The sequence below is a fragment of the Manacus candei genome, unplaced genomic scaffold, assembly GCF_025592945.1.
Source record: "Manacus candei isolate 608988 ecotype Guabito, Panama unplaced genomic scaffold, ASM2559294v1 h1tg000023l, whole genome shotgun sequence".
NCBI classification, from domain to species: domain Eukaryota; kingdom Metazoa; phylum Chordata; class Aves; order Passeriformes; family Pipridae; genus Manacus; species Manacus candei.
Window position 1 is genome coordinate 1343935 of NW_026138071.1, and position 17694 is coordinate 1361628.

The 17694-nt window shown below is 47.5% G+C and overlaps 1 protein-coding gene across 1 annotated transcript in view; it reads left to right on the top strand.

Annotated features, from left to right (window-relative positions):
• ITGB5 (integrin subunit beta 5) overlaps positions 1-17694 on the top strand; it is a 58478-nt gene that overhangs the window by 9192 nt on the left and 31592 nt on the right. Inside the window, exons 3-6 of the mRNA XM_051787562.1 lie at positions 1212-1416; positions 6705-6954; positions 10742-10910; positions 16935-17096. Coding sequence (XP_051643522.1) covers positions 1212-1416; positions 6705-6954; positions 10742-10910; positions 16935-17096 — 786 coding nt within the window. The remainder of the gene's footprint in view (positions 1-1211; positions 1417-6704; positions 6955-10741; positions 10911-16934; positions 17097-17694) is intronic.

Below are 17694 nucleotides of genomic sequence, written 5' to 3' on the forward strand. Positions count from 1 at the left end.
TAGCGTTGGGACCTTGTAGTGAGAAAAATGCAGCAGGAAGCCTCTGTGTCCCAGGGCCCTGTATCTGAGGCTGTCCTTGAGGGACTCATGGAGATTACCCCAGGATCTGTCAGAAACCTCTCCCTCCTTGATATGTCTTCTGTCCTCTGCCATGCTGGAGCTTCAGCAACAAGTGAGGTTTATTCAGCCCCATGCTGGTTTTGGCTGCACAGCTGAAGGAGGGGCTGGCATGGCTGTGAGCATCTTCTCTGCATTCTTTCATGTCATTTTAGTCCCTCGGCCCTGGAGCGGAAGAGGGTTGTCTCTATTGTTGTGGTGCAGAAATAAGTAGGAATCGACCATTTAAAATCCAGTAAGTTTTAGGCATGTGACTTGTTCCCTTTGGCACTTTTGGGGAGAGGAGAAAAAAAAAAAGGCATTCTAACAAATGGGCTCTTTGCAAAAGGCTGCATTGTGTGGCTGGCTGTTCCCGAGTGCTGCCCTGCACAAGGCTGCATTGTGCTCCACGCACGAGGCTCGCAGCAAGGGCTGGAGCTCTGGGACGGGTGCTGGGAGACTCCCGGCCCTGGCAGCCTGTCCTTTGGGAGTGAGCCACTGCCTGCACCTTGCTGCCTGTGCCTCACTGCCTGTGGCAGGCACAGACTGTGTTTTAACCAGCTCCCATGAAGTCTCTCCCACCTCCCTTATTCTCCAGCAAAGCTGCCCAGGACAGCCTGCCCACATCAAAATGCTCCCTCAGTGCTCACATTCTGATTTGGTTGGTGGGTTTGTCCGTCTTTCCTCGGTGTCACCTCCTTGTCCTCTCTTCTGTCTTTTGCCAAGTTCCTTTGAGGCGATGCTTGTGCATAAAATATTAGAGATGGCAATGGGCTGTCCATGCAGCAAACCAGACATTTTGCCTTGCTGTCATGTGGCCCAAACCAGGGCTGGTAGCAAGTGCTGCTGCTGTGGCTGGGTTGAAAACCCAGGCTTAGCTTTCTCTTGCGATGCTCTGCGAGCAAATTCAATGTTCAAATCCTTGCAGAGTTTCCTTTTTTGGTAGGTCCCTTTGAAAGGCTCCAGGCTCCTTCCAAGTACAGTCACCACAAAGGACACCAGCTTCTCCTTGTCATCTCCTATTTGCTAGATACCAGCATGTCAAAACAAAGCCCCTGCTGTGGGGATTGATGTATTCGCCTCCACTTCCCTTTTGTCCATTCTTCACCCCCCAGGAGTTTGGCAGCACAAAGTCCATCGCATCCCGGTGCGACTTCCTGCAGAACCTGATTGCGAACGGTTGTGCCGGAGCCATCGAAAACCCCAGCAGCAGCATCAGCGTGGTGAAGAACATCCCTCTGAGCAGCAAGGGCTCTGGCCAGACCCACCTGGATGTCACGCAGATTATGCCTCAGAAGGTCGCCTTGAATCTTCGTCCTGGTGAGTCCCCAGTTGCCATGTGGGGTGTGAGGGAAGTGAGAAGGGGTGACCAGGACATGCCGAGAGGGTGCTGTAGCTCATGGCCTTATAACCCACTAAAGCAGGTGACTGCTGGCCCCTTCCATACTTGTGAACCTCGGTGGTGCATCACAAATGGAGCTGAGGCACATGTCCTCTGTGAGAGGACACTGCTGTTGGGCAAAGTCAATCAAAACCCACCCACAACTGTTGCCAATACTAGTCTTAACCCTTGCATGTGTTTAAAAGGAACCTGCTCAGCTTAAAAATGGAATCACTGGATAGAATGAGTTAAAATAACTTCGGATCCTCGACCAAGCTGACAGTGCATGGCTCTAAACTGAGACGGCTCCTTCTATAAATTGGAAACAAACCCACATATCTGTTTTCTGTTGGTATGCGAAAGAGCCATTGGATCAAGGGAGAAGATGGAGATTTGAACTTGTGACTCAGGCCTTGGACTGTAGCCAGGTCCCTGTTTCATTCCCCTGAGCCATCACTTTTCTTCAATCTCTTCCTTTTAATTAAAAATTTAAAGGGAGTGTCTCATCTGAGCCATGCGAGCATGCTTGTTATCAAAAGTTTTTGCCTGGTGGGGGGAGGCTTTAATGTGGGTTTAGAATTCTTGCAAAAATGTGGCAGCTGATATTTCTGAAGGGGGGAAAAAAAAGCTCTTTATTGCAGTGTTAAGAAGCAAATATAAAAGCTTGATTCATTATAAGCGATTGGTGTGGGTTTCTAAGGCTTACAGTTTTGTGAGAGCTCTCATTTGCATATAGAAAAAGGAAATATGATGTTTTGCCCAAGAAAAACAGGAGCTGGAGCTAGTGCTCATGCTACTGGTGCTCTCCCAGAGCCTACCAGCTGCTGCAGCAGTTCTGTTTTAGCTGTACAGGTTGGATGATTGTTATGGCTCTCAGTTAACTTCTCCAGCAATATGACTGCTGTCATCAGTCAAACCCTCAAATCTTAAAATATTTTGCTTCAAAGCCTTAAAAGCAGGTACCTGAGAGCAGTCACCACTGTATGTACATTTAGATGCGTGGCTTCTGCCACTCAGTGCTGCTGATGAAACAGGTTTGCTCCCGTTAAAAAAAGGGAGTTGTTATTACTCCTCTTTCTTGAGGCAATTCCTGGCAGAAAGGGCCGACTCAGCTTCCACGTCTCGCCTCCTGTACACCCCTCTTCATGCTCAGTGCCTGGTGCTCAGCGAATTCCCCTTTCCCAATCCCTGGCAGTTTTGCCCAGCCAAGGCGCTGATTCCCACCACTCTGATCTGCGGCAGGACGTAGGGGTCCATCTCCTTGTGGCTTCCCAGGGCCTGTGCTGTCAGATACCTTGGGCTGCAGAGGGCTGGTGTGCTGCTTCTGCCTGCCCTTGCAGGGGACCACACTCATGGCCATGTTCAGTTCTTCTTGACAGAGAAGCCCTCCAGGTCAGGGCTGAACTGCAGGAATCACCCCAAGGACCCCTGCAGCAATTCCCATACTGAGCCAGCGAGCTCCCCTCCCTGTGCTCCTCTTGCAGAGCATCAGAGTCACTGCAGGAGGGGGTAGATACCTAGATGTTTGTAAGAGTATCTCCCATTTTTGCTCTATTTTTGATGTTGGGCATCACTCCTCCTTTGGGCTACTGACTTCCTAAACCCTTGTATTAGCAGCCACAGTTTAAATTATCCATTAATCCTTCATCTTGAGAGAATGGATGTCACCCTATGAACCCAAGACAAAAAGGAGACAATGTTGATTTAATTTTAGGCATGAAGGGTGTACTATTTCAAAGATGAATTCATGCGGTGGTCTGTGGCAATGGTGATCTTGTATTCTTCAATTGCTAAGCAGAAGCAGAAGGGAGTGGATTGTCAATTGTTTGCTCTTCCCACCCAAGCAGTTTGATCTCATCATCCTGTCGCAGAAGTCACATCCCCAAATCTGTGTCTGCAGCTAAACTCCAAAGGCATTAAATTGATGTCCTTCCAAGGTAGCTTTTGGATTGAGCATTTAGCTTTTATTACATTGCTTTTTAATCCTGAGTCCAGCTATAAAGCAGTGTGTCCTAGTTAAATGAATAATATAAATAGTGTAAAAGGAATTAAAAAAGTAATAGGTGCAAGTTGTGTTGTTCATCAAGCCATAAGCCTCACCAAGCACAAAAAAGCTTTTTTTGGATAAGCACGGTTGTCGAGTTTGTGTTCTTAAATTGGCCAAAATCAGTTTTTCCAGTTTCTGCACTGCCTCTGTGTGACAGTATCCGAGAAACATTTCTGAATTAAATTTTGAGTTTTAAAACTTTTCAATAAAAGCCCTAAGGAGAGGATGGTGGTGACGGTACATGAGGAAGGAGGGGGCTGGATTATCCCTAGAAGTGTGAGAGTAATACTGTGCACAGAGAATAATAAATTCTTTTGCACTTACATCTTCATACATTAGTGGTCGTTTCTCTGAGATAATTGGTTTGTGCAGTTAGGAATAAAAGAAGAACTAAGCACAGGATCCTGTAGTTTTTGGTGCTTCTCAGGGACTAATAAATTTGTAACTATTAAGAGAGGCAGGTTGGATCAGACCATACCAAAAATCCTCTCTGGCAGGAAGAATAGTGTTTTGGAAATGGAAATGTTGCAAAACGCAGAAGGACACATCCTCTTTTTCTGAAAGGGTTGGGTATTCCAGTGGGAAAAATGTGTAGGAATGAAAAACATCAGCATGGGAATGAATTTTTCCAGATTTAAACATATTTTGCAGCACTGAATTAGAGTCAAGCTTGCAATCATGTTTTTTTACCCTGCAATCAGTGCTAACAGGTTTTGCACTACATAAATTATGTTCTTTGCTCCCCCACAAAATGCATGCCAGGTACAGCGTCAGGCCCACCTCTGCTGTGAAGACAGGCTGATAGACTTGGAGTTGTTCAGTCTGGAGAAGAGAAGGCTCTGGGGAGACCTTAAGAGCACCTTCCAGTACCTAAAGAAAGCCTACAAGAGAGCTGGAGAGGGTTTTTACAAGGGCCTGTAGTGATAGGACAAGGGGTAATGGCTTCAAATGGAAAGAGGGCAGGGTTAGATTAGATATTAGGAAGAAATTCTTTACTGTGAGGGTGGTGAGGCACTGGAACAAGTTGCCCGGAGAAGCTGCGGATGCCCCATTCCTGAAGTGTTCAGGACCAGGTTGGATGGAGTCATAGTCACAGGAGCTTTGAGTAAAGTGGTCTAGGGGGTTGGAATGAGATGATCTTTAAGGTCCCTTCCAATCCAAACCTTTCTAGGGTTCTGTGATTTGGTTAAGCCACCTCAATATCTCTGCTTACTGTAGGGCCAGTGCTGAGCTGCATCTTGCTGCACTCCACATCTCAGCCAGGGAAGTCCTGTCCTGCTGGAAAAGAAAGATGGGGAGAATAAAGAGGAGTATTTATGGCATGAGCTTCCTGCTTCCTACAGCTGGTATCTGGGCAATATCTACATTTGCGTGTTTGCACGTGGTGCCTCTCACAGCCCTGCCTTTTCCCAGTGAGGTTGTAGCAGAGTGCAGGGAGATGGTTAAAGAGAAAGAAGGTGTTGGTTGAGGAGCTATAGCTGACTCCTCTGGTACCCCAGCACAGAGCTGTGGGAGATGCACAGGGAGCTGGTGGAGGAAAGAGCAGACGGGGATCTAAACCCTTCCCAGCTTTGTTTGCAGAAGGGGCAGCCTCTAACCTCTAAATGCATCCTCCTGGGTGCTGGGATTCTGGCTCCTTCATCGAGGGGCTGGGAGGGTGTCCACTTGCTCCCAACACATGGAGATGGCTGCAGGGATCACTAAAGAGCAGATTCTGGAGCCAGGGACAGTGTTTGGCCCTGGTGCCAGCTGGGCTGCAGAGCCCCTCATGGCCTGCCTTGCCAGCACGGCAGTTTTGGGATGCTGCTGCTGCTGTTGGGCTGGAATTAAGTGGGAGCAGCTGTGCCGCTGTGCACAATGAGGAGAACAATAAAGTGGTTAAGGAAGTGTTTTCACAATGCTAAAAAATTTGATTTTCATTTCGGGGGAAGAAGAGGGGAAGCCACAAGTGTTTTTGCAGAACTCGCCAGTACCCAAAGTTCAGCCTTGGCCATGAAGGGCTGGGAGAGGGCAGGAGGGGAAACTTGGGCTTTTAAGTATCTGATTCCCTGAGTCTGAGGCTCCACTGAGCTGGAAAAGGGGCTGAGGTGGCAGTTGAGGACATGGGATCTCCAAACCAGCTGGGATGTGAGGTGCTGTAGTCTGAATTTTCCATTTAGACCCGTCTCTCAGCAAAGCATAAGGCAGACTTTTACCGCCTCCTGTCTGGTGTGAAGTTGAGTTCATTTTGAAACCTCTTGACCTTTTTTGAGACATAGGTGGTGCTAGCATTGGCCTCCCCTGGTACCCCTTGTGGAGGGCATTCCTAGAGAAAACACTCTGGCAAAGGGGAAGGTCAGGGACAGGTTTCCTCTGCTTGTCTTCACATTTGCACAGCCTGTGACTCAGCCCTGTCAGGTCCTTCCCTTCTGTTCTTCACTTCAGGAAGCTTTACCCTCTGCTTCAGTGCTTCCCTGGGTCACCCTAACAACCTTCTTTTTCCAGTTCACTTCCCTTTTGCCCTGCTTTCTTCAGGATCATGGTGGCACAGCTCTTTTTTGGGTGGGAGGTCCTCTTTAAAGGTCTTTCTTCTGTGTCTGCATCAGCTTTTCTTCCCTGCACAGCTCAGAGGACATCTTGCATTCATCTCACAGTGACTGTTTTCTACTTTCTCCTCCTGCTTCACTCATTCTCTCTTTTGTACAGGACTTCTTAGACTCCTTCTGGTTTGCTTTGAGGATGTACCCAAGTAAGCATGAGCAGGGTCCCTGTCTCAGTAGTCCACGAAACATCCATTTGAGTTTCACTCTGCTTGCTTTTCTTACCAGTTTTCTAGGAAAACACCCTTGTACACATACCAGGGCAACGGCATTTTTCACATGTCCCCCCTTTAGATGTTCTCTCAGATGAGATAGAAAGACATTTTACCATATGTCCAGAGAGCTAAAATAGAGACGTGCACTCCATAGATGTGTCTTTTTCTTACCAACCAGTACACTACATAGCTTAAGAGAACCCAACGTCAGTACTTGCTTTCCTGGTAGTCTCCTAAGGGATGAATCTGGAAAAGCTTCCCCTGACCATCTTCTTTTGCAAGTGATCTATCTGCTCTGCAGTGGAAAAAAAAAAGAATGTGCAGTCTGGATTTTATGCGTGCTCGGAGTTTCCTTTTCACCACTCTCAACTCCTGTGTGTGTGCAGGTGACCAGACCTCCTTCCGAGTTCAGGTTCGGCAAGTGGAGGACTATCCTGTGGACCTCTACTACCTGATGGATCTCTCCCTGTCCATGAACGATGACCTGGATAATATCCGCAATCTGGGGACCAAGCTGGCTGAAGAGATGCGAAAGCTCACGAGCAATTTCCGTCTGGGGTTTGGCTCTTTTGTGGATAAAAACATTTCTCCTTTCTCCTACACAGCACCAAGATACCAAAACAATCCCTGCATTGGGTAAGTGGTGGTTGTACCCTAAAGGGACAAACCCTGTCTTTGCACACAGCCTGGCTGCAGTCTCCTCTTCCATTCTTGCTTTAAATAATGAACCACACTTCAGCCTCAGCTTTTGGGAATGCTGATAAGCCATGGCTGTCATACTTGAGCAATTCAAAATAGGACAACTTCCAGTTTTGCTGTGGCTGTTGGGAGATCACTGTGTCTAGAGATAGGAAACTATCGTATCAGAGAGCTTGAAGTTATTTTTAAGTACCTGAAAAGGATGCAGACATGGCAGCTTTTTTACAGGCGTTAAGCAAAAGGAGCCAGAAATTCCTGATTTCTGATCCTAGCTCTGAGTCATAGTTTGGCCTTGAGTAAATCAAATAAGCTTTTTGTCTGCATTTTACAGATAAGAAGACCAAGGCAATGTAAGTCCTTCCCAACAAAAGTGTTTGGAGGAACTGAGATTTGTGATGGGGTGTAGTGCTGATTAATGAGTTCTCGTAGAGTGTTTTGAAGGCATCAGGCAGGTTTTTTCATCTTTATTGCTGTAGAAGGAAGCAAACTGGCAGTTGCAAAAGACACAAGTGATGTGGTTTGCTTTGTGGTGATATGAGAGCCTTCTGTCCTTTTTTCCTTTTTTTTTTGTTTGTTAGTGTCTTTGCAAGAGTCTTTTTGTTGCCTTTTAGCCATCAGAGTTGGGATCAAATCCACTGAATTGAGGATTATGCAAGAGTGAAATTGGGTGTAATGGAGGGTGTCCAGGCTCAGATGGGTTTGGATGTTGGAATCAAAGAGTGGATACAGCAGCAAGTGCCCTCCTGGGAGGATGTCACCGTTTACACTTTCTAGTCCTCGTCTTTACCTCATCCATCAGAGAGGTGCTTTCTAGTCATGTAAAGACAGTAAGGTTAGCATTTTTATTTGAGCCATTTGTGGATACTTACATTGTAAGATCACCTCATGAATGGGTGCCAAGCTCTGTGCATGCTTCAAGCATGAGAGGCAGATAAAGAGAGCTTGCATCAGCTGTGAGTTTCTAGGCCAGCTTTTGGCACTGACCAAGCATTTGGCATCTCACTGCACGTTGACTGTTGACCAGACAAAAATTATCTGTATTCTCTTTTCACCAGTTCTGTCCAGAGTGGAAAGTCAAATGGATTTTAACACTGAAAACTCATACTTTAGCCATGAAGTGAGAAGTGACCACACTGACTGAGCCAGGAAGGTGGATCTGCCACAATGGCACAGCACACCATGCCTCTTCATAGTACTTCTCCCAGAAATTTGGTGTGGCTTCTGAGAGATCCTCTCAGTCACCTCCATCATTCTCAGTCTCTGATACCACTCATGTTGCCTGAGGGCTGGGGACAGAGTTTAGTTCCAGCTGGAGAAATCTTGGTAACTTTGTTTGGCTGCTTTGTGATTTAATTGGAGTAACATGGCTTTTGCCAAGTGGAATAGAGTGAAATATGCAGGAGGAGGGGGCTGGGAAAGGAGGAGAGGATGCAACTGGACAGCTCAGCAATACCTGCAACTACCGATGACCTTTCATCAAGGACATCCAGAGCTGTCTCCTCAGCTTTTCCCACTGTGATCAGGATATCTGTATGTACTTTTGCCTTTTCCCAGGTGGTTGCTTTTCTTTCTGTGGGTTACATCAAGCCAGCCTTCTCTTGGGAAAGTATTTAGGAAGGATTGCCTAAGGTAGCTCATCTGGTGGGTGCTCCCTTCCAGTTGCCATATCTCCTTCATCCAAACCAGGGGTGCTGGCTCCCTGCTCTGTGGTGGAATCTCCTTCCCCTGCCCAGTCTGTGAGCGGGCTCTGGCTGCTGCCATGTGGCTCACTGATGTTGCAGTGAGGTTTGTGAGGTATGGTTTTGTTTGCAGCTATTTCTAGTGTCAAAACAAACTGTTCAGCTTCTATGAAAAGCTGCAAGTAAACATGAGCTGCAGTGGGTGCTTTTTGCCCTTGGTCCAGGCTCTCTCCTCCACTTCCTTGTGGTGATGTCTGACTTGCAGGTCCTGGGTGGGGTGCAGCCCTGCTTTCCTACAGGGTCAGGTTGGGATCCCTTGTGCCTGCTCTCATCCCTGCTCCTGACTCAGCATCCTGGGTGGGACCTCCCAGGAAGCCAGGAAGTGGCTTCCTGCAGCCATGGTGTCGTCCAAGAGAGATGATAGTTTGAAGGAAACAAACACTAAATTTAAAAAGATAAGGAAGGCAGAGTGCCTGACTGAACCCCTAATTGCCTGTCTCTCTGTGATATGGCTTGTGGAGGTCACAGCCCAAGATAACCCGCCCACACCACTGTGTGCCCTTGCTCAGCTATGGGGCGCCTGCCCTACTGCTGCCTTGCAGCTTCTGCCAGCAAACCTGGAGTGTGAAACAAACAAAAAAGAATTAAATTATACATCTTCATGGGAGGTAGGACCCTACAGTGTGTCAGTGTTTTCTTTGTGCAGCAGGGCTCTGACAAACCATATGGGTTTGTATCATATGGGCTAAGAGCAGCTTGCTGAGACCCTGCAGTGCAGAGGTTTCAGACATTGCAAACTCTTTGCCTTGGCCCTGTGTGCAAGTGGACATGGGGGCTGATCATAGGGAATGGCTCCAATTGGCAGCCAGGCCCAGGACAGTGGGACGTGCCCCATGGTTAGGTGTGTGCAGGGCTGTGTGGGTGGAAATCCCTGCTCTGGGGTCCCTTGTGAGGGATTTGAATTCTCAGTGGTGGTAAATCTTAAATACTCCTTTGTGTAAAAAGCCTCTTAACAACTTACCTATAGAGGGTCATGTGTCAGCAGAGGCTTTTAATTGTTCTCTGGGTTTTATCTTTGAAGATAAGAGTGAATTAGTGCCAACCCAACTCCTTTGTAAACACATTTCTTCTTAACCCTTCCCATCCCTCTCCCCTGCACATGCTCCCTGATTTCTCATACCACAGGAGCTGCTCTGCTGAGCTCTCCCAGCCATGTGGTGAGAAGCAAAGCTGCTTTCTCATGGTTTTGTATGGGAAAAAAAGTTTTTCTGGTAGCCTGCTGAAGCATTTCTGTGTCTTAGGGTGCCCCTCCTACCTTTCTGCTCCAGTGACGCCCTGGAAAGCAGGGACGGTGTTTGCTCACTGGCTTGCAGGGAGAGTGGGAGGAAGCATGAGCTGGTGTTAGTTATTATTGCATCTCATGCTGGGCAATTGCCAGGTGCCTGGTGATGTGCGGTGGGTGTAGAGTGGCACATGCTGGCAAGAAAACTGGCTGACAGAGTGAAAATCAATGTTGCAAAACAGGGGAAAGGTACCTCTCATCAGTGATGCTCCTGCATGGTGCCCTTTGACACCAGCCCATCAGTTCTACAGGCATGGGGCATAGTCCCCATAGCCATCTCCATAGCCTGCTGGGAAGACATACCCTCCCTATCACTGGGTTGCATCCTTCACTGCAGATTCCCAATGTGAAAACCACTTTATAGGTGCTGAAACTGCAGAGCTGCTTGACCCAGGGTGGGCTGGTGCTTTGTGTCTCTACTCACACGGTACATGGAGACAGATTTTCAGTCCTAGTGGGATCTCTGGAAACTTCAGCTTCTCAAAGCTCCTGAGGGGAAACCAAAAAAATATGGGTTCTACTGTAGGGTTTTGTATATAGATAGCCAAAAATCAAAGTGTCCAAAACATGAAGAATTGTGAGAGTATTTCAGCCCTCTAAATGAAGAATTTTAGAAACCAACCTAGTAGAGCCGGGAGCCTCTGCGGCTCTTGGCTGCTGATGTGATTCCTCCCAGTTGACCACTCCTCTGTTCCTCTCACAGTTACAAGCTGTTCCCCAGCTGCGTCCCATCCTTTGGCTTCCGCCACCTCTTGTCCCTGACGGATAAAGTTGACCGTTTTAACGAAGAAGTTCAGAAACAGAAGGTTTCCCGCAACCGAGATGCTCCAGAGGGTGGCTTTGATGCGATTTTGCAGGCAGCTGTGTGCAAGGTGAGTTGCCCTGATTTTAAGGGTTTACAACAAAGCAAAAGAGGAGGAGGAGGCTGCTTCTGCTCTGTTCTTGGACTAGGGTAAAGCTTCAATATGCCATTTCTTGGAAGTAACTACTAAAAATTTTTCCTGCAGAAATCATGAAAAATGCTTTGAAAAGCAGAGGTTATTGTTTTCATGTGCTTTTGTAGATAAACAGGCAAAGGAAAAAAGGTTAATGCTGTTTCTAGTTTAAAGGGATAAAAACAGAGCTTTCGCAAATGCAAATTTAGGGCTGAGATTTCATCACACAGTTAGACTTGTAGGTGCTGATCCCTGAGCACCTGGGACATAATCCTGTAAGATTTACATACACTTTTGTACAGCAGCACCACATGTCAGATCAGTGCTTTTCTTAAGTGTGTCAAACACATCTTGCAGTGGTTGACCCATGTTGAGGGTTGGAGCTGGTTCCTACTGCTCGTACCTGACCCCTTTGCGTGTGGGGCTGGATGATCCCACCTCCGGGCACTGGTAGCCTGTTCTCCCACTTTGTCAAGGAAACTGGAGCAGAGTTCATTAGCTTGGTGCCATGTTAGCCACAACCTTAGGGTTTTTGGAGATGCTTGCTTGAATATTTTTCTGGAATGAGTAGTGGGTTGCTCCATATCCCTTTGTCTGTCATGGATGGAGGTCTTTGCTGCACTCCAACGTGTAGCTGAGTTTCCCTGCTCACCAGGAATGGCTCTTTTTGCTGTTTCCCCTCTTGGCATACAATTTGCTTTCTGCTTGCTTCAGCCTTTCAAAGTCCTTTTGATGTTTTCTTCTGCGTCTGAATTATGGGAGCCGGGAGATAGGCATCGTCTGTGGGAGTGATGGGATGCAGGCATGTGGGAAAGCAGATCTTTCTCCACCTGGGTTGGCTTCATTTACGCTTCATAGTCTCGGCAGGAGTGAACCTGCCCCACTGGATCTGATGCCAGCCAACAGTCATCTTGCCTCTCCTAGCCTGACACAGGTATTTTTCTTGGCACAACTACAGAGCTACTCCCAATACTTGTCTGGGTATAAAGTGCTTCTCAGTTTTGGAGAGGTGGCTCTCATGGTTAGAATAGGGACATCTCAGGATGGTGACTTAGTTGTGCCACCCACCACGTAGTTTTTTGCAGTCCCTTCCACCATGTTACTGCAAAAACAGGACAACATTTCCCTACGGCGCAGCAATATTTCAGTGTGTATCACAAGGACTCATTTTGGAGGTATTGGTGGAAGGCAGGAGACCTGCAAGATAATTCCTGCACATTTGTGCCCATCTCAGGCTGTTGGTAAGGATCAAAATCTTTGACTGTTGTTGAGTGCACAGCCTCGTCCCTTCTAAATTCATAAGGCAAAGTTAGATTCTGGCACCATCTAAATTCAGGACTGAGCATCCTCTAGGAAGGGTGAGCAAAGGTGAGCATGTGCAATGTGTGGCTCTTGGTGTGATCTGGCAGGTCATGATGGAGGAGTTTCTGCAGCCACAGCAGTTACTGCTGCAATTACTGAAGCTTGGGTGTGGGAGAGAAAGACCATGGGACTGGTGTGCGAGGCAGGAGAACCAGCTGTGCCGTGACTCGTGCTGCCTTGGCAGCCTCTTGCTGTGGGTGGAGCAGCTGCCTCTGATCCCAGCCATAAGCAGCAAAGACTCTGTCCAGAGTTAAAAAAGCCAAAATTTCAAGCCAGCTGATTTGACACTAGGATGTTTGGCCCCACAGTCAAAAGGGGATCTTAGTGCCTAATTTCCTTCACAGCGGTCAAGTGATGGCCCAGGCTGGTCAGTGGCCAGGGGTTGTGGTGAGGCTCAGCACTGTTGAGGAGGGCAAAGGTGGTGGACATTTGGGGTGGCAGTGAAGTGCTGCTTGTGATGTGGATGCTCTTTGCATAGTGTTTTGCATCCACAGTGATTAATGGAGTAACATGGGGTTGAAACCCTGCAAAGTCACTAGTTTCTGTTAGCTCAGGAACTATTTTCCCCACCATGCAAGGAGAGCAGCGTACAAGTACCTTGGTGACTTTCTGGGGTGGGTTTAGGACCCCATTGCATCTCATTGGCTTTTTCCAGGGCAGTTATGACCTTAGAAAGTCCCCTGCCTTTGGGTGATGCAGCGTGTTGACCATGAATTACTTTGTGCTCAGCAGAAGAGTTTGTGGCATCAGGGGGGATGTCCTGGGGAGAGCTAACCATGGCATAGCAGAGCCTCATTGTCTCCAAGCATGGTGTCTGAGTGTGGTCTTCCCCTCCCCTTCTGAGGTGTCAGAAACAATACCTACTCTTGTTGACTAGGTGTTTTTATACAGTAATTTATATCAAACATTTCTTCTGCCTGAGCTGTCTAAGAGCTCTGTCGCACTCGAGTAATTTTTTGGCCTGGTTTTCAACCCAAAGAGTGGGGAAAGTTTGTACAGCTAATACAGACTAACAAGCAGGCCCAGGATTTGGCTTTTTTCTGACAGATGAAGATATGGTAAATGTTATTTTGGAGGCAGTGAAAGAGCCATAGACAATAAGCCTTTATTCTGATGCTAAAATAGTAAGCCAGGAATATTAATCAACCTTCCATAATTACATTTTCCATTTGCAGTATTTTGGTTTTCTGCCATTTTCCAAGTGCAAGGTTCACATGGCTTGGTAGTATGTGTAAGTTTCAGATCTTATATGCTAAGATGCAGTAAGGAGATAATGTTTGATTGAAAAATAAAGTGTCTTTTGAAACAGTTTTGATTAGTAGTTGGTCGACACTGGTATATGGCGATAGCGAAGACATGTGGGAGACACTGAGGTGTCTTTCAGAGCAACACCAAACAAAGGAGGTTTTGGCTTTTAACCCCTAAGGCATTCTTGTTTTGCACCTGTATCTGTTTCTTGCTTCCAAAAAGGTCTGCACCTGAGAAACTGGTGAGGTTTTAGACATATTGATGAATCCAGAGGGCTTTTCTGGCAGTTGATATCTTGGCAATTGAACAGATTTTATTCAGTGCCCAAAGTATAAATTTAGATATTTTTTCATGCGTGGAAATACTGTTCATGGGTTTTGCAGCCTTTTCAATAGTATCTGGAGGCCTGTGCTGAGGCAGCTGTGGCAGTTTTGCCTGTCACTGTTGGCTGTATGGAGTGAGAAGCTGTTTGGGGTATGGGAGACAACTGCAACTGGTTGTAGGAGTAGGGACAGGACCCGCAGCATGCCCAGCCCTGTGGAAACACGTCTTCCCACCTTACTCTGCTTTGGGTCCAGTCCCACCCCTGCTTTCAAAATCCTTTATATCCCATGAGGATCAAAAACCAGATGAGGGGGCAGGCATCAGTGCAGGTTTTTTTGTTCAACAATCCCAGTCCAATAAAAATAAATGAAAGACTCCTTGGTTATTTGTTTTAAGTGGAGCAGAGTGCTGCTCTGGGTTTCTCAGTGGAAATTGCATGCTAAAGAGCTGTTTTTTCCAGTGCCTGGAAGCCGCTGGCAGAGGCACTGTGAGATGCAGTGACTCCTCAGTATGCCAGCCTCCCTGGGGGCGATTTTCATAGACCTACAGCTCTTTCGGTGTGGCATCAGCATCGGCTTGGCCACCCCATCCAAAACACACTGGTCTGATGCTCTGAGGCATCAAATGCTTTCAGTGCCTGGATGCTGGGTGCTCGTTGCTTTTTTGGAAGTGAGTTCCTGAACTGAGCAGTCACAGCAGTTTTGATGTTGTTGATGTGGGAAATTCTGTCAGAGGCATGAAAAGTTTGTCTGCAAAGGGGTGCTTAACCCATGATTTAAAGGTGGGCTTAGCAGGCAGGTGACCGGCAGCATCACCCCTGAAGTGGCTTTTTTAGCTGCTGCTTAAATGCAGCTCCTTTTCTTTGTGTGTAGCACATTTCTAAGGAAATGAAACTCAGATTAATCCTTCTAATCTCTTTGGAAGTTTCTTAGCCTCAATCATTTAAAAAGAAATCAGCTTTGGATACTCAAAGAAAAGTGAACTGGATGGGCTTCTGTCTGGTGGCTGAGTAGACTGAAATCTGCCTCTTGCACTGTTAGGGCTTTAATCACTTTTGGGCTGAGTTCTTAAGAAGTTACATTTTGGCATGATGTTTTAGTCTTTTGTCCAGTTGGGTAACTTCAGTGGAATAAATCCTGCTTCCCAGAGCAAATAAGTCCTCATTGCATACTGAGCTGGACTGTAATGTGCTGGTGCACGGCAAAGGAAGTGTGTTGCCAAGGATTTCTTCCTATGGCCTTATTTGCATCGCGTGGGTCTTTAAAATACCATGAAGAAAAAATACCTTTTGAAATAGGGAGGAAAAAGGAGTCTACTTTGGCATAGTGTCCCTGAAGGAAGAGTTATATTTATCAGAAAGATCAGCAGCCTTTGGGCTATGACTCACATTTAGAGGCGAAAATTGTGCTAGCAGACATGATTCTGCACCCTTCTGCCTGCTCTACCCTCCTGCCCTGCCCACGCCTGCTTTCCATAAGGAAGTGCCTTTACTGTGGGACTGTGGCAGCTCGTGTGCTGGTAAACAGGGCAGAGCCCAGGTTTTGCTAAATAAGCTGAGCAGTAAGCTCTGGAGGAGCTGGGCATCTTCATCTGCACCATGTTCCCATCAGTAGGCTTTTACTAGCTTTTTCCTCGTCCCTTCCCAAAGCATTTGTGTGGTGTTGCTCTGAGCCAGGATCTGGAGGGATGGAGAAGCTGGAAGTGTGTGGAGAGGGAAGGTGTGGAGCTGTGTCTTTGCTGGCAGATGGGCAGGGTGGCCAGGATAAGGGGAACCTCCGGGTGATGGGCCTTTCTGGCTCCAGTTTGTGCCATGGCAGGATCTAGCTGCCCTGGTTGGCAGCAAGACCCCAACCCACCCTGCTTGGCAATGAGCTGACAATGAGCAGGAGCATCCAGTGAGTGCAAAAGAGTTTGCTGCAGTGCTGTGGTTTCCAAAAATTTTCTTTGGGCACCTCTGTTTCCTTCCACTTCCATTGCAACTAAGTGCTTCAGCTTGCTGTTGTAGGCACAGATCTGCTTCTTGAGCTGATGCAAAGTTGGAAACCTGGGGAAGCTCAATGGGAAGGAAATGTTTAGAATCTAAATCTTATCTCTTTACTTGGAAAAAATCCCTGCATCTCTCTCCATGTGAAGACAGTGATGTCTGGTCCTTGCACAGAGTGACTAAGGAGGGTTTGGAGGACAATTCATGTGCTGTGCTTGACACTTCAGTGCTTTTGTAGGGACCACTAGAGCATGTCTTGGCATTACCATGTTTTTAAATAGGCAGAAGTTGCTCATGGCCGAACTGTGCAGGGCAGCTGTATGTGGATCAGTGCCAGCACCAATGCTAAAGGTCCCTGCCCCACTCTGCTCTGGCTGTGTGTGTCCCTGCTCTTCTGGGCTGTGGTGCAGGGGGGATGGAGCCGTTTGGAGCATGTGTAGAGGTGCACAATGAAATGGCAGAGGCTTGGAGGCACCACAGCTTCCAGGAGATGTGTGCAGAAGGGGAGCAGGGCACAGTGCCTGTGCATGAATGCAGGTGCACCAAAGCCAGATCCCTTGGTCAGGGATCTCACTTTGTCCGTCACAGCTCAGAAACAGCCTTTATGAGCGGGCGGTAATGAAAATGCTGAGCAGGGATATTGCTCTTGCTCTTGCTGTTGCCTTGGCTGCTCCACAGAGCTGAGGAAACAAGGTCAGATTAAATGTGTGTGGAGGAAGTTGGCAGCTTTCCTTTGGCCGTAAAAGCAGTTGAAATTCTTATTCTTGGATCTGGGTAGAGAAGGTCTGGTGGACAGTCCACATACCTCCTCATGCCTTTTAAAGTAAGTGTGTTGGAAGGAGATGCTGGGAAATGCTGGATGGGCTCCTGACACTTTGTTTTCTTACCAGGGATGGGTGGACAGGAGCATGGTACTCTCCTAATTAGTGCTAATGAGTCTGCTGCTGGCCAGGCACGTGGCTGGGACCATGTGCAGGGTGAGGGGTGAAGTGTGGGCTTGGCAGAGGCAGACCAGCTGTCTCACAGGCTTTGTTTTCTTCCAGGAGAAGATCGGCTGGCGTAAGGAGGCATCTCACCTGCTGGTCTTCACAACGGATGATGTGCCACACATAGCCCTGGATGGGAAGCTGGGGGGGCTGGTGCAGCCCCATGATGGCCAGTGCCACCTGAATGAAGCCAACGAGTACAGTGCGTCCAGCCAGCTGGTGAGTGGGACACAGGGGCCCAGCCCTTAGCGACCTCGAACCTCTCTGGAGACCAGCCAACCCCCCCACTCCAGCATCTTTTGGCAAATACAGCGCATGACCAGCATGGTTTGACCTGGTCCTGCAATTTGCAAATAAAGTTTGCTGTTCCCTTTTGGCATCCCCCCACAGTGAATGCTTCTGTGATGATCAAAAACAAGTTAGGCGTGTAGCGAGTTCTTTCAGGGCCCATTGCAAGAGAGTGAAAACTAACTTGGTGTCCTGAAGAGCATTGTATTTTGCCTGCAAAGTGTAGAGGAAGCATAGAATATGTTGTCCCTTTTCTAAAATCTCCAGTGGACTGCCAGCTTTTTCCTGAGGGAGCTGTATCTACTGTGATGTGGCTACAATAGCGAGTACAACAGAATGCTTCTCTTATTCACAGCCTTTGAGCACAAAACTAACATAGGTCTTAGTAATAAATAGGCAAATCAGCCCTTTTTAAAATTTAACTCAGTGTAGGAAACCTCTGGAATGAATGAGCACTTGCCTGCCACCTCATTAGCACATCCTTCTACAGAATAGTGCACTAATTATGATTCCTGAATGGATGTCACCG